This window comes from Castor canadensis, chromosome 8 (genome assembly GCF_047511655.1).
Source record: "Castor canadensis chromosome 8, mCasCan1.hap1v2, whole genome shotgun sequence".
Taxonomy (NCBI): domain Eukaryota; kingdom Metazoa; phylum Chordata; class Mammalia; order Rodentia; family Castoridae; genus Castor; species Castor canadensis.
The window spans coordinates 84,779,899-84,802,425 of NC_133393.1; the positions used below are offsets into that span (position 1 = coordinate 84,779,899).

At 46.6% G+C, this 22,527-nt stretch overlaps 1 protein-coding gene across 1 annotated transcript in view; it reads right to left on the reverse strand.

The window, feature by feature from the left end:
• Col2a1 (collagen type II alpha 1 chain) overlaps nt 1-8,706 on the reverse strand; it is a 30,093-nt gene extending 21,387 nt beyond the window's left edge. The window contains exons 1-10 of the mRNA XM_074083245.1: nt 8,398-8,706; nt 4,074-4,319; nt 2,625-2,641; nt 2,383-2,415; nt 2,253-2,285; nt 2,096-2,149; nt 1,859-1,960; nt 832-909; nt 164-208; nt 3-56 (exon numbers count right to left, since the gene is read on the reverse strand). Of these exons, the coding sequence (XP_073939346.1) occupies nt 3-56; nt 164-208; nt 832-909; nt 1,859-1,960; nt 2,096-2,149; nt 2,253-2,285; nt 2,383-2,415; nt 2,625-2,641; nt 4,074-4,319; nt 8,398-8,482 (747 nt within the window). The 5' untranslated portion in view covers nt 8,483-8,706. The remainder of the gene's footprint in view (nt 1-2; nt 57-163; nt 209-831; nt 910-1,858; nt 1,961-2,095; nt 2,150-2,252; nt 2,286-2,382; nt 2,416-2,624; nt 2,642-4,073; nt 4,320-8,397) is intronic.
• Between the last annotated feature and the right edge of the window lie 13,821 nt (nt 8,707-22,527).

The following is a 22,527-nucleotide window of genomic DNA, read 5'->3' on the forward strand; positions in this document are numbered from 1 at the left end:
ACAGAGACGCCGGGTTCACCAGGTTCACCAGGATTGCCTTGAAATCCTTGAGGGCCCTACGATGGAAAATGAGGATAGCAGGTTGACCCCCACAAACTGTGCTGAGACATCAGATTTGACAAGCATCTGCGACATCACCAACAGAAAGAGACCCAACACTTACGGGAGCACCAGCAGGGCCTGGAGGTCCTCGAGGTCCCATGGGGCCCTGTAATGGCACAGAAAATAAGAGGTTTACTGGACTTCACCAGCAGCCTCCCGGGAGCCACCTTCTTACAGCCTGAAGCCCACACAAAGGACAAGAAGATACTCTGTGGGCACAGGATCTGAAGTGGCTGTTCCTCATTTTCCACTCCCCATACAACCATCTATTTTTATTTATAGACACCATTTAGACAGAGAAGCTGGTCTCGCTTTCTCCTGGATCACAGCCATGTTTACTAAAGTCTGATTTTCATTTAGCATGTGCCAAGTCAGAACTGCAGGACTGAGATTTCCTGCTGGAAGTCTTGTGGATGCTGGAGAACAGTAGCTGCTGTCTGCATTCTTCAGTTCTCATTCCAAGAACAATAGCAACCGGCCTTCTAATACATCAGCTATATGCATCTTTTTCCCCTCATTTCTTCTAGTCACTATAGTACATTATTAAAACTGGCATCCATCACCATTAAAAGTGAAACGCTTTGGGATAACTAAGTGGAAGGTTACATAACTGAAGGAGAAGAGCTGCTCTAAGCTATTATCTGCAAAGCACAGGTTGTCAAATTTTCTGGCTCTGTAAATGGTCACCTTCTGCCATTCTGGCTGTGAAGAACTGGAATCTTTTCTTACCATTGGTCCTTGCATTACTCCCATCTGAGCGCCACCAGCCTTCTCATCAAATCCTCCGGCCATCTGGGCAGCAAAGTTCTGCAAATCAACCCAACATTAGGAGGCTGAAAGGTGCTAGGTCATCTCTACTTGCCAGGAAGCTATATCTGGAGGGAAAGAGCTCTCTAATTGTTAGAGAATAGCCAGGCATTGATCTGAATTACCAATGATGCCTGGGAAATAGTTTTGGGAATGTGTTATTAAATGACAGTGGCAAAACCATTTCCCTGGAGATTGAAGTGTTATTTGGAGGAATATCAGTTCTTTGCATTTCATTTTATAGAATTATTTTATATTCTAAGATATTACATTACTTAACATATATTAAGAAACATAACTAAAACATCACTTTAAAGGTGTTTTTTGTTCCCTAAAACTTTAGTGCCCAGTAAAGAACTAAAATCAACAGTCTTGAAATATTTCAATAAGGGATGGTAGGTGTCTGTGAGCCTATTTAAGTTTAAGAATTTAAAACACAGCAAACATCAAAATGGCAAACTTGTAAAACCTGGGCAAACATATAATTCGTTGATTGGTTTGATTCCAAACATGACCTTCACTCAGTGGGGCTCTTTCATAAGAATGAATAGTTCCTTGGAACGTACTTGGCAAGAACCAAGAATAAATGTCTTCCAAGGACAGTGGTCATTCCTTTTCCAGAGAAATACAAGTGCCCAGTCATCTTTTCCCCAAGCCCCTCCACCTACCCACAAGAATCAACCACATGGTATAGATGCCAGGAAGCCAAGTAACTGAAGACTTTCTTTACAAAACCCACTGATAGAAAAAAAAAAGTCGGCCTTTAGCACCACAGTCTCAGGCCTAATATGTGATTCCACCCAATCATAGGCCTGGGGGCAAAGCCCATGGACAGGCTATTTACACACTGCTGGCAGCCCTGGGAGCCAGCCAGGTAAGTGCAAGTAGCAATTTAGAAGCCACATTTCTGGAAGGACAGCCTGAAGAAAGGGGAACTAAGGACACTTACTCCACCAAGGCCGGGAGGACCAGGAGGGCCTGGAGGGCCAGGGGGGCCAGGATTTCCAGGGGTCCCAGGTTCGCCATCTCTGCCACGTGGTCCAGGTGCACCCTTAGCAGAAAGAGAAAAAGGCATCAGTGTGTTTCTTCAAGAACCACCTGTTCCCAGGCAACTCTCAGGCATGTGATGAGGCCTTGAAGGACCTGGGGAGTCTACAGAAGTCAAGCAGCTTTACTTTTTACTCACTTTTTCTCCTTTGTCACCACGATCACCTCTGGGTCCTTGTTCACCTGCAGGTCCCTGAAGGTGAAGAACATGAAGATGACAGTGTGTCCAGGAGCAGGCAGATCAGCAACTCAGATGCAAAAGAGAGGGATGGAGAAAGGGTTTCCTCCTTTCTTACCTGAGGCCCAGGAGGTCCTTTGGGTCCTACGATCTATGAGAGAGCCACAGGACGGCTGGTTAGAGGATTGCACAGGATATGACCATTTAAAGCAGCAAGAATACATTGGATGAGAATAATTTGTACTTACATCCTTGATGTCTCCAGGTTCTCCTTTCTGTCCCTAAAACATGAAACATTCACAAGTTTAGGCATGAAGCCCACCAAGCCCCAATTACAAACTCTGCCCAGCAGCCCCAGAGTTGCATTGTTCTCTGAACCAGACATCTTCTGATGTAATAGGAAGAGTAACAGGCTGGATCAGCATGACATTACTTCTGAATAAGGAAATAGAAAATTGAAAAAAAAAGAAAAAGAAAAAGAAGCCCTTACCTTTGGTCCTGGTTGCCCTGCAAAGGAGAGAAAAATAGAGAAGGTAAGATATGTAAGATGGATAAAGAACACAACCAAGGAAGAAGGTAGCTTCCTGTTACTCCACTGAATCCCTCTGTTGGGGTATTAGGGTGATGGTGGCCCTGGAGTTGCTGAGAACCCATGAGGAATGGAGGTGCCCTTGACTTTGTTATTCAGAAAGCAAGCAGCATGCACAAGAAGAGATTGAGAGCAGGATAAAGAGAAAATGAAGAGCTTGAAATAGAATCAGTTCCCCCACCACACCCAAGGAAAGCACAGAAGATTCGGTCCTCTTTGTCCCCAGAGGGCAGGCAGCCCTTCCCCACCCAAAGCCCAAAGAAGAGTTAGGTGCTTAGGAAGTCTTACATTAGAGCTGTGTCTCCTTGAAGCAAGCACAAAAAACAGCAGGACACAGGAGTTACAAACAGCATTTCAGCCAGGGTCATCCTGAATCAATAAGCCCCTCCCCACTACAGCAGCAAAATCCTACAAGCCATCAACACTTCACTGGCATAGGCCCCTCAGAAATTATCTGAGAGTCTGCACCATACAAAGAGCCAGTGTTGGGGAAGTGTTCAGGAAGGGCAACTTCTCGCTTCCCTCTCCACTGTCCTTCCTACTTCAACAGAAAGGGAACAGTAAGGACCACCCAGGAAACCTAGACACATGCCCCCCTCACTCTGCAGGGAGACAGGACATCTGTTTGTGTGCTGGGGAAGGGTCACCTGCACACATAGCATCCACCCTTCACCACCACTTAAACTCTCAAAGTTCAGCTCCCTCTGTTAATTTGCTTCTTTTGGTTGGTGGGGGAGGGAGTGTATATTAAATTTTACATAGTAAGGGTTTTTTTCATGACATTTCCATTCATGCATATAATGTACTTTGATAACTTGCTTCTTAATTGGTGGTAAACTCCAAGGGAGGTAAAAGCAGAGAGGAAATATCACCAATGTCCCATACCTCAAAGAGGGAACCTGCCCCCTCTGTCGTCCTGCTCAATAAGAGATTTCTCCCCCACTGGGGACCATGTACTTGAACGTCTTCCATGGAAAAGATAAGGTATGGATGACAGAGGAGAAATTAACTCATGATTTGACTAGACAGAACATTTGGTCTCTATTGTGGCTCTAATAATTTGCAGAGAGGATTCCAGAGGGGATACTTTTGTGGAATCATATCGTCTTCCATGTATCAGAAGCATGTCTTTTGTAGATGTTGGGTGAGGAAGGACCCCTGCTAGTGTCTCAGGCTCACTGGGTTTCTACCTCCAAGCGAGAAGTGGCCTTTCCTTTCTGCCCCAGCTGCTGGGATCCCATGGATAATCAGCCCCTCTGCTTTGCAGAGATGACCAACATCCATGAGAAGGTATTTGCTGCGCCTGCAAGTAATTTATTTATGTTGAACAAGAAATAAATAAATTACGACCACTGGCAGTGGTGAGGTCATCTACGCAGAGTGGGCAGCACTCTCCGAAGGGGATCTCGGGGTTGGGGCAGTCTTTCACATCTTCACAGATTATGTTGTCGCAGAGGACAGTCCCAGTGTCACAGACACAGATCCGGCAGGGCTCAGGTTTCCATACATCCTTATCATAATATCTCTTCCCATCCTGCAAACAGCTGCCAGCTGTACCAAGTGGGGTGGGGGTAGCAGAGAGCGAAGGGCGGAGGACTGGAGGGGCAGGAGCCAGAGAGAAAGAGAAAGAGGTTGTAGTCAACTTGACATAATTCAAATGCTGACAAATGGGAACTCAGGACACCCAGGACAGACAGAACTTACAAATTATTTCTGAAAACATCATCCATCCTTCTATGTATTCCACAATATCTATGTGCTAGGCACTGTGCTATCTATTCATTGGTTAAAATCCTGAACTAACAATGAAGTTGAGGGGGTGTTACTATATTGTATTCTCTTCATTCATCCAGGAGGAGGGAGACCTGTGATGGGGGAAGGTAAGTTGTAAAGTGGGCTAAAGGAGACTGAGATTGCACAGGACCCAGAGAATGCAAAGATAGAGGAAGACAGGAAAATGGTGAGATACTGTAGCTCAAGAGCAAGGAAGTCTTCCTCTAGGAATTAGGAGACTTACTAAATACAACTAACAGCTAGCTAGCACTCAAGAGAGTGCAGAAAACTCTACCCACAAAAATTAGAATCTAGAAACAGCCAGGCTCCAGAAAACAGAATTATAAGGGGAGGTAGCCCCAAAAGGGGAAGCCATTAGAGTTAGAATCTTGTTCCATTCTGTATACCATATTAGAATTAAGATGGCTGGAGGTATGGCTCAAGTGATAGAGTGCCTTCCTAGCAAAGCTCTAAATTCAAATCCCCCTACAGCTCAAAAAAAAAAAAAAAATGAAGGACACGTTCAAACAACACACCTGGAGCCAGAATGGGTGAATAAATGACTTGAGAACCAAGCTGGGCCAAACTACCCCAATGCTGACCTCCATTTATAGCCCTCCCCCCCACCCCCCCCAAAGGACCTGCCTCCATCTGAAGACAGCATCCCAATTTGGGGGGGTGGGGGAGGGGAGCAGGAGGCTTTGAATACCTGGCCTGGGCTAAGATTGGCCAGCCCGGGCCTGGCCTTCAAGAATGCAGACCAAGAATAGCATGGACTGGTCCCTCTCCACAATGCCTTGCTGTCTGGAATTCATGCTGCAAATGAAACCTGTGCTGACAAGAGCGCCTCTCAGAGCGCCAAGGGCTGAAGAACCCACACCACGTGCTGGGCATCGCCCAGTGCTGTTTTTCTCATCAAAATCCTCAAAGCAATGGCAACAGCAGTGACTGAATAATAGCAGAGAGCCAGAAACCCGGTGGGCGTGGACAGAAACTGGGCCTGCCCACTACTCTTTAAGGAGCAAGAAAATCTAAAGATAATTTTTTTTTTCTTTTTCACTAGAAAAAAATCCTTCTAGCCTTTAGGCAAGATAATCGCGGGGAAGGCGAGGGGGTCCCAGGGTAAATACTGCAGCTGCTGGAACACGCCCACCGCTAAAATAGCTGGAGGTGTGGAATGCAGGCGGTAAGGAAGGCTAAGGAAGAGACGTGGAGGGGGGGGGGAGGTTAATGGTGTCCATTTCGGACTAAGGAAGAGCCCACCGTCACCCAAAGGGCCCGGGAAAGAACCGGGGAAATGTCGGGTGGGGCTGCATCTCTAATGCGGATCAGATTTCCCTGGGAAGGGTAGACCTGGGGATGTGCAGGCACAGGGGCGGGACCCGGCTGTGCTGGGTGTGAGAGACGCTGGCAGACTCTTTGTGGCTATGGCTCTGGATGTAGCTCGCCCCAGACATCGGGAGAGTAAAAAGTGGGATTAAATGACTGCCCCAGAGAGGAGCCAACACCGTAACCGGATCCCCTAGGTGCGGACGGAGGAGGCCAGCACCACCATAATTGCTACACGAAAACGGCTGCAGATAGCATCCTGGCGCGCCCGATCCGGTTCCCCTCATTACCGCAGCGCTGTATAAGTGATTCTTTGTGGCAGGCCAATTAAAAAGCTACCTCTTTCGGGGAACTGTTTTGCTCCGTCGCCGCTACGCACAGGGCTGGAGCCCGGGAGGTGGCGGCGGGCAGGCACGGGGGAGGGGGTGACATTCTGGGAGAGGGGGTCGGGGAGTCCGGGGGAACCCACCGGACCTCTCCTCTCATGAATGGGGCTTTTCTCGAGCGCATACAGAGCCCGATTCACAGGTCTCCGCGAGGAACCAGTTTAAATAAATACGGGCAGGGTTTCAACCCCATCTGGAAGCCATCGCTGCCAATCTCCCAACGCAAACAAGCTTACAAAGGAGGATTGAGGTCTTTCCCCCCAGCCGGGGGCACTTTCGGAGGCGAGGGCTGTGAAATGCAGATGTGGGTCAAAAAACGCTGCCGCCAAGAAGTTTGTCAAACTTGTGAAGAGGTGGGGAGGAGGGGCGTGGCAGACTCTAGGTTTCTGACATTCCTGACATCCACGCGGACTGCGCCTTTCCCCACGTCACATCTTTGGATCAGCAGACCCGAAGCGGGGGTATGGGGGTGTTTACGTAGATAGGATGAGCCAGGGTGCAAAATCACTGGCTCAGATGCAGACTTTTACTCCCCCTTGGGAGGATAAGGAGCTACTGGAAGGTTTAGGCCCCAAAAGCTGTGGAATTCACTCCCTGCCAAAAAGGATGCGGCGGTGAGATCGCCCTGCCACTGAAGCGAGCGCCTCTAATACCAGATGGGGAATGGAGGAATTATTTTAGTCACTCAGCTAATTCCATTGCTCACTAAGGCGGAGGTCAGTCAAGAAGACAGCATTGTGGGTTTGTGTTTGCAAATTTAGGAACAAAATATAGTTGGTCCAAGCCCAGACCACGTACAGACACTCTGTATTCCCCCCAAATGCCCGAGAGGGCGACTCTTGCTTGCTGCACTATCCGACGACATGCCCTGGGCTCCTTGCTGCTGTGTTGCGGGCTCCAGCACTGCCCCCGCCAAGTTAGCGACGCTAATCAACCGAAAGTCGGCCTGGGCCCACCGCCTTCCAAACCATCTCTGGAGACAGCCTGGTGGCAGCGAGAGCGCACAGTTTCTAAGGCAGAAGAACTTTGATCTTCACCCCAGCCCCCAAAAGAGTTTCACCTGGGATTGATTTACAATCTGTAACATACAAAGACAGGGCTGGAATCCTAGCCGTCGGAAACATGCCCAAACACGTGGAAAAAAATCCTCTCTACCTAATACACTTTCCAGGCTTTATTTGTCCTGAATATAATCCCAGACAGTGGACTTTACCAAAGGAGGCAATGGAAAGGTGCGGTCCTAACCGCCTTCGGACCAGACTGTAAAACTGCCATATCTCTGACTATACTCGGTTGAAATAGCTATGGCAAATCCACTGGCCGTGGACCCCCTCCACTCCCTGATACACACACACACACACACACACACACACACACACACACACACACACACGGCCTGGCTCTGTGAGTTCCAGAAACTTAGAAAAGTAAGTTTTCTAGGTACTACTCATTGTAGTACCTAGGATGGGAATGCGGGCGAGGTGGGCTATTTTGGGGGTCACTTGAAAAACAGTTCTGGTTGGAATGTTATCGCCTTTCAGATGGCCTCTCCTATCGTTAGTTTCTAAAGCCTCCAGCAGAAGTGAGGCAAGAGGGAAGCCGATACGGAGAAGGGCTGCACCTTGCTCTGGGGCCAGCCAAAAGAGGGAGGGAACTCAAGAGAGTGATGAGGTCTCATAGCGCCTCTCGGAAACCCTTCTTTGGGCCTCAGATTTCAGCCCACCAGTGTCAGAGTTAAACAAAGGACTAACTCCCCTTTGTACACCCCCCACCCAGTCTCCAACCCTAGGACAAGGCTGCAAGTCAACAGTCCTTTGGAGTTTGCTTGTTCCCTTTCCTACTTCTTACTTCGACGGGCCGTGAGGTGTTTTGCTGAGCTTTGAAGTGCTTGAGCCAGGCGAGTTGTGCGCTTGTATCCCTCGTTATCACAGTTCATAGGAAAGAGCGCGTTTATATCTGTGCGCAAACCTTTTGGATCCGATATTTTGCAAGTTCAATATTTTTGCTCAATATCAGAGGTCTCCAGCCGCGACCTGCACCGAGGACGCTGATACAGAACCCTCACTCACAAACTCGGCTCGGTGAGCTCCTGAATACCCTGTGCCTAAGCCTCGACCCGCAGGCTAGGGAGGAGGATGAGGCGGGATGCACGGAAGGGAAGCAAGCAGGGGCGATAGGCCACTTACGGATATCCTCGCCCTGACACCGAAGGACAGCGGCGACGAGCAGCGTCAGCAGCACCAGGGACTGGGGAGTCCCGAGGCGGATCATGGCTCACCGCGGGGCCTGGCGGAGCCGGGCCCGGGCGAAGCTCAACGAGGCGGCAGGAGCACGGCGCGGGTCCGGGTCTCTACCGCGCCCTCATGCAGCAGGCCCTTGGAGCAGGAGGAGGAGGCGGGAGACCCGGCAGCCCAGCAGCGCTCTGCGTCTTCTCCCAGTAGCGGCGCGCGTTATATGCGCCCCGCGGCTCTCAAGGCTGGCGCACTTGCCCAAACCGCGGGCCGCCCCCAGCCCCCTGCGGGGCTGTAACCTGAGACCCCGCCCCCGGAGCCCGCTCAGGCCTAGCCAGAGCCCGCACCTGCCAGGACCAAACCCCCCTCTCGCGAGCTGAGCTTCCCGCCCCCTACCCCTAGTGTGCTCAGTGGCCTGATCGGGCGGGGCGCAAAGACTGCCCCGAGTCCCCCCCCCCTTCATCCTGGGACTGTGGCACGGCCCCCTCCAACCACAGGCGGGAAGGGGGGCCTCCGGCCCCTCCCCTGTGAGCTCTGCCGGAGTTGGAGGGGAGGGGGTTATTTGCAGAGGCTCAGGCATTGAGCCCTAGACCCAGGACGGAAAGTCAGGGAGGGAGGAGGGAAGCAACAGAAAGGAGCAAGGGGCGGGGGGTCGGGGAGGGAGACCGGTGATACCACGTTGGGCACTTGGGATGGTAGCAGAGGGGAGCCCAGGAAGTTATCTGGAGTCCTAAACGTGGGAGAGGGTTTAGCTGGGCCAGGGTTGGAGGTTGCCCAGATCTACTGGCCCTGGACTCCCACCTGGAGGTTCAGAGCGACAGCCCTCCTCACCCCTCCCCCATCGAGCTAGGCGATGAAAGAACCTCCTCTGGAGCCTAGGAAGGCGTTGGCTTGAGCCCACGGCAGGGAAAGGGGCTGGTGTGTTCCTGCACAGAGAAAGACCTGTGTGAAGGTATAGGGGGCAGGGGCAGGCCCTGGGAAGGGACTGATGGAACCGCAGAGAGTCTAGGGAGCCGAGACACAGCGGTGCAAGCTGCCCAGGTGGGGGGGACTGTCTAGTTCCAGTCTCAGACGTGGTGTCTGCTCTTCCTGGCCGGGGTCCGGGAGTCCGGGAGAGTGGGTGCTTCTAGACTGGGTAAAGCAGCTCTGGCCAGGGAGCCAGGAGGCCCTCCAGCTGGATTGAGTTCTGTGAACTGGAGAGAAGCGCCAGAATTTCCTAGTTGGTCCCTTGGTCCTCAGCTTCCAGTCTCACTTCTCTTCCCCAGTGAGCCCCCCCCGCCCCCCGCCCCCCTGCCACACACACCCCTGCACCTTACCCCAAAATGCCTTCTCCCTGGGGCTCAGCCTAGCTCATCCCTTGGTCCCTGGTGTCCCCTTTGATACCAGGGAAGAAAATTCCCCAAATACACCTCTTCTCCTGGAGGGAGATGGTTTCCTCAAAGAATTTTAACCAAAATGTAACTCAGAAATCGGGGCCTGATTTAAACAGACTCTCCCCTGTCCAGCAGCTGGGTTTCAGTGGAGCTGGCTTCCTGGAAGTTGAAGGGGCTTGGAAGAAGCTTACTGCACCTCACTGGCTCGGGCTTCCAGGAGGAGCTCTAGGCTTACTTCTACCCCCACCTCATGTCCTGAAGTTTCTCAGGGAAGAAACAGGAGTTTTCAGGGGTGCAAAACTTAATTTCTGTGCAAGTATGCTGACTGAAAAGGGAAAGAACCTTCACTGTTTAAAGAGATATTTTATTGTTTAAAGAGGTATTTTATCCAGTCTGGGTGGAGGTGGCAAAGGATTCAACCACTAATTCCAATGTCTCCTAGACCTGCCATGGGCCTTCCTTGCCTTTTTTCCCACCTTCCTATTTAAGGCTTTCTGTTCAGCTCTGGTCCCTTTCCCAGGTTCAGCCTCTGCTAGGAGACTGGTCTTGAACTTGCAATGTCCCAAGTCCTCCTTGGAGCCATGGGTCCTGTCTATGACACCTGGAAAGTTGAATGGCTAGAACCTGCACACTTGTCAAGATCCCCTAAGATTTCTGAGACAACTTTCCTGGTATCTCTAGAATGCAATGTTTCTTTGCCTTTCTGGATCCTTCTGGTACCCATAACCTATATCTACAGTTGTACGCTAAGGTACCTACATTTTTTTTGTATGAGTGATTTTCATTTTTTTTTTTCCCTTTGTATTCACTGGACTTGTCTCACCAAGAAGCCTAGAAGTTTTTTGGGGGCAAGAATGGTACCTAGCACAATTTTAGCACATAGAAAGATTTAGGTAAGCTCTTGCAGGATAATTTAAATAAACAGAATTTATTTTATGACCTAGGCAATACAGAGAAACTATAAAGCTCGTCATTCAAACAACCAGTCTAAAATATAAGTGATCATAAAAATTCAACAGAAAGAGAGTTTTGGATAAAATGCTAAAGATTATGTAAAAACTGAAGCCTATCTGAAAGTGATCTAACTCAATGGGCAGAAAAGTGGTACATACTTGCATTGCTAAGCTACTTTTTTTGGTAGCGCTGGGGTTTGAACTAAGGACTTTGAGCTTGCAAAGCAGCTGGAGTCACACCTCCAGTTCATTTTGCTCTGATTATTTTAGAGATGGAGTCTTGGCAGCCTGGGCTGGCTTCAAACCTCAGTACTCCTGATCTTAGCCTCCCAAGTAACTAGGATTATAAGCATGAGCCACTGAAACCTGGCTTGCTAAATTACTCTTCATTTCATCCTCTAACTCTGTGATCATTCTTGGCCAGTGGACTGTATCTACACAGAAGAGCTCTGGAGTCTTTCCGATAACCACGATCCATCTCTGAATACAAAGTTTACAGCATCCTGCAGCTCCACATCCTGTGGGGAAAAATTTAATTAAAGATGGGAATTTTAAAAAGCAAGAAAAAATTTAAATTGACAAAGCCAAAATAAACCAAGGAAATTATTTAAATTCTACAGCCAACTAAGCACCATTATTAGTATTTTACCCATCCATAAATCCAAACAGCTACAATTTAAAAACCTCTGATTTGTGATTCAAACTAGAACTAAATCTAGATGAGGCAACATATCACTGAGCTGGAGATCTAACCATCTCACTACCCAGAATATAGCAAAAAGACTAAAAGAATGGGGAAGTAAATCCTCAAATGGCCAGAATTTATGGGATGCACTAAATCTTATGGCTTTTTTTTCCCCAGTACTGGGGTTTGAACTCAGACCCTACACCTTGAGCCACTCCACCAGCCCTTTGTTGTGATGGGTTTTTTCAAGATAGGGGTCTCTCAAGCTATTTGCCTGGGTTGGCTTTGCAATCCTCCTGATCTCTGCCTCCTGAGTAGCTAGGATTATAGGCATGAGCTACTGGCACCCAGCTAGTCTTACGCATTTTATGCATAGTAGAATTCTTACTCAATTAGTTCACAGTTTACATATGGTAACAATAGTCAGTGTCATCTGACCTCACCAATTCCATGCAGACATATAGAGACAAGAAAGGAGGGCAGTTGTTAGATAAAAGCACAATGAACACATCTGGGATGTAGCTCAGTGGTAGAGTACTTGCCTAGCATGCATGAGGTCCTGGGTTCCATCCTCAGCACTGGAAAAAAATTGCTGATGAAAACAGCAGGAAGGGACTATAAGAGAGGAGACAGAGGGTGCAATATGAGGTTGCCACAATGAATACAAAATGTGGGTGCGTGGAGTCAACAGGGTCAACAGCCTGGAAGTCCCAGTGGTCTAGAGTATCTTGATTTACAACATCCTGAAGTTCATAAGATGAATTTAAATACCCAGTAAAATGTTTTTTAGAGGAGATAAGGAAAATATGTATCCAGTTCAGAAAGGTCTCTGTTAACATAATGAAAACAAATGTCCATTCACTTAATGTTTAAAACTTTCTATAAATCAGTGTCAGATAGATGAGGATGTCTTAGAGCCACTGAACTGGAAATAAAGAATTTCTGTCTTCCCCAATTGGTAGAAAAAGGGACTGGATGGCTGAGGATGAGGTCCCATGTGGTCATCACCATTCACTTACACTTTTACGTATAGCATATATAACAGAAATTAAACAGACACAATCAGTGTATCTAATCCAAATTAGACCGTCTCTAATTTGTGTTGTGTAGACAAAATAACTGTTTCACTACTTTTCTCTCTTTTATGGGGATATTAAATTTAGATTTATGTAGACACAGCCTTATTGGGAAAGATATTTGTAGGTAGACTGTAAAGAAAAGATCTTTTTTTTTTCTCCACATAAATCCCATTTAAAAATAGGGATAAATTGAGAACGGATTCACATTCCAAAGAGGTAAGCCCACTCCAAATATGGCAGGTGGTGAATGCACACACTTCACCCAGGCAGTCTGGAGGGGGTGCAGCTCCCTTCATGACACCCAGCCTCTGTCAGCTGGGCTTAGTTCAGACAGCCTTTCAAGATGTGTTTATGTTTTCTTTTGGCATTTTTGGGGCAGAGTAACAGGATCAGGACTGACCAGAATAGGGTTTTTTCAGATTTATGGTGTACATTCCATTCCATAGGAGCATAAATGTGTTACTATGTATTCTCAAATGTAAATAGCATTAAGAATCCCACCCAGTCTCAGTTCTGTCCCAGTGCCATACAAACTCAGTTCAGTATTTGTACTAAACAAATACTTCTGTACCAAGTGGGGGTAGAGAGAGAGAATTCAGATGTTACCTCCAAATCCATAGGCAACACAAGAAAAAAAGATGATGAAAAATGTTGCAAGAAATATACTCTGCTCCAAAAGAAGGAAGGGAAGGAGGGAGGGAGGGAAGGAGGGAGGGAGGGAGAGAGGGAGGGAAAGTGAGAGGGGAAGAGGGAAGGAGGGAAGAAATAAGAAGGAAGAAAAAAGGGCATTGATGTTGAGGAAGGGAAGGGAAGGGCTTTCCAGAAGCCATGGAGTAAGCTGAAGAAGGTTTTTTAGAGCTGTGTCTCCAAGATGCATAGGGTTCAGAAATGCAAAGGTGCGGTGAGAGCACAGAATGGGTCCTATATGAAGCAAAGAACAGTGGATGAATTAGAAGACATGACAGGGGTTTCAGAACAGTGTAGAGTCAGCCATGAAGACCTCTGGTAATAACACACAGAAGTAAGGGATGAAATCAAGACAGACACAGAGTGTCTGGCCTTGAAGGGCCATTTGAAGGGCCCTTTGAAGGGCACTTGTCACTGAGTTCAGCTCAGACCTGCCTTACTTCTATTTTTCCCTCTTCTGTTTATCTCCTCTTAGCTGGACTTTTGTGGGGAGGGATAAAGATGGGGGAAATAAAGATGAATGAGTTTTTAGACTTACTTTTTAAAAAATAACCACTTTTATCCATAAATGATGTTCCATCTCACTTTTTAAATGAAACCTTTTCATGCAAAACTTTGCATTTCCTCAAAGTATGTAGCTTTCTGGCTATAAAGAACAAACGTTTGTTTCATCAGCTCTTGGTAATTCTGGTGTGCAGGGAAGAACACAGGTGTCTCGACGCAGGATTATCTGAGCATTCTAAACTGAAGCTCCACATGAAGCAATTGGTTCTGTACCAGACCACAACTGTTTCAAGATCCAGATGGCATCAAGCAATGGCACAGAACAGTGACTCCGGGAGACCACTTTGAGGGGTCAGTAGCCTGCAAAATATGACAAAATATTGGCTTCTACCTCTCATCTCTCTGGTTTCCTTGAACTCTTAATACATTGTGTACAGCCAGTACTATTGAGTTTTGCCTTTAGTCAGCCATCCGTCCATCTGTCCATCCATCTCTCAAACATGTAAGAAATCCTATGTGAGTCTAACAACATACCTCCTTGACAGCAGGGTCAAAACTTAGACCCTGAAATTTCTTCCACAAAGCCCGTCTTCACGGTGCTGTCACCTATGAGTGTTTTAAATTCTGCAACTAGAATTGTCATCCATGGCCAGTAGGATCAATTTACCCTGGGATCTTGTTAGAAAACCAGAATCCACTAAATCAGAATTGTCTTTTACCAAGCTCTCCAGATATCTCCTATACTCATTAAGGCTGCAGAAGGACTGGTCTAAATACTGGAGGATAGGTAGTCACCTGTGGCCATGGTAATAGACAGGATGTAGTCAGCATGGTTGACAGTTACAGATACCTGGTCTCATCTGCCCTAATGCAGTCAAGTGGGGCCTGGGCTAAAGGTGACAGAAAAGGAGACAAGAGTTAGGGAGATTGCCATGGCTGGAATATGGTTTGTTCCCTCTTGAAACTTATGCTGACGTTTGCCCTGTGGCCATGTTGAGAAATGTGACTTTTAGGAGATAATAAGGTTGTTAAGCAAGATTAATACATTTCTCACGGGAGTGAGTTTGTGCTTTCAAGAGTGGATTGTCATAAATTGAATCTGCCTCTCATGTTCTCTCTCTTCCATTTGCGCCCACTTGCCTTTCTCCTTTCCACATGAGTTAAAGCAACAGAAGGACCTTTTGGTGCCATGCTCTTGGACTTTCCAGCCTCCAGAATCATGAGCCAAAATAAACTTTCCTTATAAAGCCTCAGGTATTTTCTTATAGCAACAGGACTTTGACTAAAACTGCGAAGGATGGAAACGCCTGCCATGAGGGTATGGATATGGTACCTTTCAGAAGGTCAGCTCCTTTAGAAGTAAGTAGGAAGTCACTTCTCCTACATTGATTTCACTTGGATGAAGAGACTGACTCATGGCTAGAACTTGACTCTGGATTCCATGGAGAGTGTCCATAGGAGGGGACTAGATCCTGCTACCTTATCCTCCTTCCCACTGTGGCCTCTCAGAGACTCCTGACAGATGAGTGCTTCCTGGTGGGAAATATCAAAGAAATCAAGGAGCCAATACGGTCATTTCTAGGTCTAGCAGAGATGGGTCTGCCACCTGAGAGAATGCCAAGGTCCTGAAACCAAGTTTATCCCACCCCGTGGTTGGCCTGCCCTCCAGGAAGTCCCTGAAAAGCTCAAGGGAACATGTGGTAAGTTTCTAGTGGGTTCTGCTGCCAAAAACAACCTAGAAATGGAGCAGGACAGTGTGTGTCACAAACCCAGTGACAACTCCTTTCTGACCCTACCCAAGGCACCTGTCTGAAGCAGCCAGGGGCCCCTGTCCTCTGCACCCCCACATGGAACTCCAGCCTTCAGGCGAGCTCCTATCTCCTTCACTCAGCTTCCTTCTTGTCCCTTCCCCTTCTCATTCCTAAACCAGGGTCCCTTCAGCTCCACTGTGCAGAACACTAGCTATGCACCAAGCGCCTACTAGGTGGTATGAGGACACAAAGAATGATCTATTAGACATGGGTCCTTCCCTCAAGGACATTATCACCTCCCAAGGGAGAGGAGATCGTTTCATAAAAACTGAACTGCAGTAATGAAGTTACAACATAGTGTGTTGTGGCGTGGTTCAGCACGATGTGATACATTATAGCACCATACAGTGTTCTCTGTAGAAGCACTCTTTCTAATATTTTATTTTATTTTTTCATTTGGTGGTACTAGGGTTTGAGCTTAGAACCCTGCGCTTGCCAGGCAGATGCTGTACAACTTGAGCCATGCCCCCAGCCCTTTTTTGCTTTAGTTATTTTTTAATAGCGTCTTGCTTTTATGCCCAGGTTTATCTGGACTGCCATTCTCCTCTTTAGTCTTCCAGAGTAGCTGAGATGACAGCAAAGTACTCCGCTGAGGCTTCACACTTGTTGCTTCATTTACTGCTCATAGTAATTTCAGGGGAGGGAACAAGGGCACATATGGAATTTTTCACTCCTAGTCCCGGGAGAATGCAGTCCAGATACAACTGGATGTGTCATGGATGTGTGCCACTATGCCCAGCTTGTTTATTGATTGAGATAGAGTCCGTGGTGAACTTTCTGTCTGGGCAAACCTGAACCACGATCCTCCCTGATCTGATCTCTGCCTCAGGCATGAGTCACTGTGCCAGACTTGAAAATAGCTCTTCTTGACAACAGCCTTGGGCAGTGAAGGGAGCCTCCTCACATCTGTCCCCTGGGTTTAACTGATCTTTAGGATCTTCAGAGAGTTGCCTTCCTCTGCATCCTTACCCCATAACTGTAATACTGAGTTATCAACAAGGTCCCCACAATAGCTTTTGTTTTTTGTCATGTGGGGACTCTGCCCTGGAATCCTCATCCTGCTCTTGTTTACTGTGAGCTGTAAACAAAGCAACAAGTGTGAAGCCTCAGTGGAGTACTTTGCTTGGGAGGATCAGAGTAAAGTTTATGACTATTAGTGCCCCTTTCCTTGCTCAGCACTTCAGAATGACTTTTCCTCAAGAAGGAGAAGAGGACCTTCTAAATTTATCATGAAGGCTAGGAAAGTCAAGACAACTACTGATAACTGTTAGCTTAAACAGGAACAAGTTTGATATAGCCATGGAAAAACCATTACTTGGGGATAGCCACTTGCCAGGCCTTTTGTTTGGTTTGATAGGGAGCTCTAAAGGATCCAACTCAAAGAAATGAGACAGTGAAGTGGGTTCTTCTCAGGTCTGGATAGCACTAATGCTAGGCTTTACAGTTTTTAAATAAGTGCAAAAGACTGATTATATCTAGGTGTTTGTTTCTTTTATTTTAGTTAGGATATATTTGTTGTACAGGGGGGAATCATTGTGACAATTCCGAATAGGCTTGTTTCTGTTTCTTTAAATCTTGCTTGAAATAGTGTAATTTAACTTACACTCATCCAGATACAACTGGATGATCCTGGATTCTCTGTGATCTTTATACTCAGTTGTATCAATAAAGGTTTCCATACATGTGCCACATTACTGTGTCCACAGATAAGACAGAGCGCCTATCTGGTGGTGGAGAGTGGTAATTGCAGGTAAAGCATCCAGGAGCAACTGGCCTGAGGAATGCTGACTTGGCAAAAGCAATCTAACAGGAAGCGTCCCATCCCTTTTCTCTTCTACCAGTGTTGTGGATACCTAACACTGTACTTGTGAACTTGGTTCATTCTTTTTGACTCTTGGTGAAGTGATATGTCTTGATGTTTATTAAATGTTAGCACTTGGGAATGTTAGATTCCCTTAATATTAAGGCTTTGTAAACACCACTTCATTGTGCTTGTCTTTGACAGTAAAGGTTAGGGGTAACCTTTGTCTGGTACAGATTCTCAATGGAGATAACGCCAGGATGCTTTCTAGCCTGAGAATTGATAAGTAACATGATCAGTACTGGGGTAGGGAAGAGCCAAGGAGATTTTGAGAAATGTTGGCTAATGAAAGTTCATGCTTTGTTAAGAGCTGACTTTGAATTTTTTTTTGAGGGTCTCGATTCGTGGCCCAGGCTGGTCTTAAACTTGGCATCCTCCAGCCTCTGCATATGCCACATGCACAACTTCCCCCTTTACTCACCAGAATTCCTCACTAAAATGTTACTTGATTGCTGAAACATATGTAGAGCATGGAGGGGAGGGTTTGTGGCCCCAGAAAGTGAATGAAAAGTGAACCAGCAGTAGGATGTGGTAGGGTGGGAATGAGAAGACGGGGAAAAAGCAATTTCATTATCATCTTTCCTAGAAAACATTTAAAGAACACCTACGCGTATATTGTTCTAGAGATACAAACATATATAATATTCTATTTGAGTGGCTTATACATTCTTATAAATCTCTTGGGCACAAAGCAATAGGAAGAGCACCGTTCTGGAGCCAGGAAACCTCTACTTCCTACCTGACCATGTGTCTGACCTGCTATGAGAGCTTGGTTAAATGGCTTTCTGCTGTGGGCCTCAGATGCTTCATCAGTAAATAAGGTAGTTCTGTAATGAGAAGTACCAGCTCCGCTACCTCTCTGATCCTAGCAGAATCTAGTTTTACCATCAACGAACCCTTGATTAAATCTGACAACCCACCACTGTGAAACTAAAACAAGAGGTCACCTGGCTGACAGAGTGGCTTTCCCACCCACTGTGGCTATGACAGATGGAGCCTGCCTCTGCTTCTGGGACAGCACCCTTGCCTCTGTGGCACTTGCCTGAGGAGAAACAGAGCAGATATCCAGAAACACAAGCAGGCAGTCTCTTGGCACTTCCCTTTCCAAGGCCCAGGAAAAATGTCCAGAGAGAGACAGAGCACGTCCCAATTTTTTTGAATGGGGCTTGAAAGATGATGAGTACTATTAGCTGCACCTGGGCATCTTGGCCCATCTCCCGGGCTTCATGATGAATGATGGGCAGATGCTCTGGTGGAAGAGACTACCTGGAGCCCTGCTTATTCCTGTATGAATCATGGGCCTGCCAGGTATAAGAGAGGCATTCTCATTACAACCTGATCATTGGCCTGTCCCAACTGACATGTCCATTGAGCTGTTCTGGGTACAACTCCATGAGGACGCTAATTGATGCCCAAGCAGACATTAACCAGCTAGTGTTTATAGGACATGAATCTTTGAACCAAGTAAAAGTACCTTAAGCTGAGCTAGTGTTAACTGAGAACCTACTATGTATTTAGTCACAGGCACTATGAGGGAAGTAAAAAAGAACAGTCTCATAGTCTCTGACATCAAGAAAACTTCCATCCAACTGGAGAACATTATCTTAAGTGACATTAGTCAGGCTCAGAAGGCCAAAAGTTGCATGTTCTCCCTCATATGCGATTATAGACCTAAAACAAATGCAGTAATATTATGGGACATGGGTCACACTCAGAGAGGCCACACACGAGAAGGATAGGGCAGGGAAGGAAAACAAAAACTTGAATGTGGTTGATGTGCTCACTATACAGGAATGAATATAGAAATTTTAAACTGGCTGGGGTCACATGGGAAGGGGACTAGGGAGGAGTAAAGAGGACTAGAAGAGATGAACCAATTGGAGCTGTAATACATATATACAAGGAAACAACACAAGGAAACTCCCTGTGTAGCTATCTTTATCTCAAACTAGCAAAAACACCATGCTTCTTTTATTATCATTTGCTTTTTCTTCCACAAAATTGGCAGAACCTGTTCTGCCTTTTGAGGAGGGGGAGGGTTGGCACTGGTGTGGAGGGTGGCAGAGAAGGAGGCGGGAGGATGACTATGGTGTAAATAATGTGTACACATGTATGTAAATGCAAAAATGATGCCTGTTGAAACTCATCCAGGAATCAGGGATGGGGGAGGAAGGAGAGAAATGGAGGGAGTGAATTCAAGTATGATATACTTGACATATTGTAAGAACCTTTGTAAATGCTACAGTGTACCCCCGCCCAGCACAACAATAATAATAAAAGAAAACTTCCATCCATATTCCAAGATACGGCAATGTGAATAGGGGTTTAGAGACAAGAAGCTGCTCTAATGGAACTTCCCGTGATTATGGAAATATTCTCTGCTCATGCTGTCCAGTATGGCAGTTACAGCCACATGTAGTCTTGAGCACCTGAAATGGTGGCTAAGGCAATTGAAGAAATGAGTGTTTAATGTTTACTTAATTTTAATTGCTTTGAACGTTGATTAAGGACATCATGCAACATGTCCTTGCTACTCAAAGTGTGGTCTGTAGCCCAGCAGCATGACATTACCTAGAGCTTATTAGGCACACATAAGTTCATGCTGGAGAATTGGCTCAAGTGGTAAGAGCACCTGCCTAGCAAGCACTGAGGCCCTGAATTGAAACCCCAGTTTCAATTATATATATATATATATATATATATATATATATATATATATATATATCATACCTTTTGTCTATCTATCTATCTATCTATCTATCTATAATCGTATCTTTTTTCTAGACATACATGAGTTCAGGCCCTACCTTGACCTGTTGAAGCACCGTTTACATTTGAACAAGATCCTGGAGGTTTTTTGTTTGCACATCAAGGTTTGAGAAGCATGGGTGTAGGGCAGTGGTTCTTAGTGTAGACTGCATATTAGAATCACTTGGGGAGCTTTGAAAAATCCCAATGCTGTGACTACACCCCAGACCATGAAATCAGAATTGGGGAGGAGGATCTAGGCATCTACTGTTTTTAAGCCCACTAAGTGATTCCAATGTATGCCTGAGGTTGAGAACTGCTGCTTTTGGGCCATACAGCCAGCTATGGTCATGCTTTGATGGACTGGTCCATGTGAGGGACAGCAACTTATTTCTCAGTCTCTAAAGTCACTTGTTGGGCCCAACTGACTGGGAAGCCAAAGGGACTTATTCATCCCTCAGCAAGTGTAAAAATTGGCTGGGGCTTATGTTTGTTTCCAGCATCTAAGTGAGATGTTCATTAGTTTTTGACAAAACATGTCCAAATACCACACAACCAAAGGGTACTGAACGGACCCAGATGACTGAAGGCTGGAACGGCTGATTCACTTCCTCACTCTGGGACCTGCAGAATCCTGGCTTCCCAGAGCAGTTCCCATGAAGGCAGCCATTCTTCCCATCCAGGGTGGAGGCCGCAGCTTTTTCCAATGCTATGTGTCTTCAGCTGCCCCTCCTGAAGCTCAGCAAGCATCCAAGGGACACTGGGGCCAAAGAGAAGAGGTGGGTTTTCCTGAAGAGTTGGGTTCTCTTGCCCTGTTGATCTGAATGGAACCTCAGAGGTCCCAGCCACTTTCTAGTGATGAATGACATTTGGTGAGATGAGCTTCATCTTTGAGTTGGTAAAGGTTTGGGATATGTACATCTGAAATGGGCTCTGAGGAAACTGGGTCTTGTGAGCAGCAAGGAGGTCACCAGGGGTTCAGCTACAGATGGAGAAGCACCACTTGATACTCTCACCGGGGTGATAGCAATTTACTTTGGAAATGGGATTTCCCAGCTACACAAGTACTAGTTCATCCGTTTTGACGTGTCCACAGATTTTCTTAAGTTTTGTATTCACAGTTCTTCTCACACATTTATATCATGCTGACCTTAAAGGACTCAGTCAAGACAACAGTGCCCCCAAGAAGGCTACAAGAGAGCAAGTCAGGATGCTTTGTCCATTTGGGGGCAAAGGAGGAGAAGGGGCCAGGGCACGGAGCCCTGCTGCTGTCCCCTCCACGTGCAGGTTACAAGCATCCTACAGGTATCCTTAGAAAGCTCTGTTAGTACCAGGCTCCTGAGTGACAAAGCCGTGCCTCAGTGAAGCTTCTCGTGCCCTACTATTGATGAGTCCTGTTCCAGAGGAAAGTCAGGAAAGAGGCAGAAGAGCATTGTCTTCCTCCCATTGTGGGTGGTGACCTGTGCTCAATGGAAACAGCGAGAGAAAGCTGGCCAAATGTCTTTATCTCCTCCAGCTGCCTCATCCTGATTTCTGTTGCTTGTCTGCATGAAGCGCTCTTTCACCCCACAGCACTATTGTCTGGGCTGCACACAATTAGCACTTTGTTAAATGCTCCCTCATCTTCAATGGCACTTCATTACCAAGTGGTAAAACATGAGGGCCCAGCAGGCTCTTTGGTGGTCAAATACCTTAGCCCTCTTGACTTGAAGAAAATGAGGCTGAGGGGGCAGGGCTGTGTCCATCTTTATTTAAAACTTGTTATTTTTTTTTTCATCATGGGTTTTTTTGGCACAAATTTTTGTCTGAAAGATTGCAGTAAAACACTTTTATCTTTTTTTTATGGTACTGGAACTTGAACTCAGGACCTTCATCTTGAGTCACTCCACCAGCCCTATTATGTGAGTTAGGGTCTTGTGAACTATTTGCTCGAACTATGATCCTCCTGCTATCTGCCTCCTAAGTAGCTAGGATTATAAGCCTGAGTCACAAGTGCCCTGCAACACCCTTTATCTTGATTACTAAGCTTTTTGGTGCCTATTAAAGTTTGTACTCTGGGGGCTGGGGATGTAGCTCAGTGGCAGAACATTTGCCTAGCATGTGTGAGGCCCTGGATTCAATCCCCAGCACACCAAAAAAAAAAAAAAAAAGTTTTCACTATGGGCCCAACCCTTGTAGGAAAGATGGTGACTTGCCCAAGGTGACACCAGTTTTGGTTAAAAGTAATAAGAGACTTGAGTCTTCCAATTTTTCTACATCCTTCTCTGTTTGTTTCAAGTACCAAGTCCTATTTCTCCAAGCAAGTGGAGACCTTTGAACTTGTGAAATAATAAGATCCTTACATAGCGTTGAAAGCATGACTCAAGCAGTAGAGCACCTGCCTA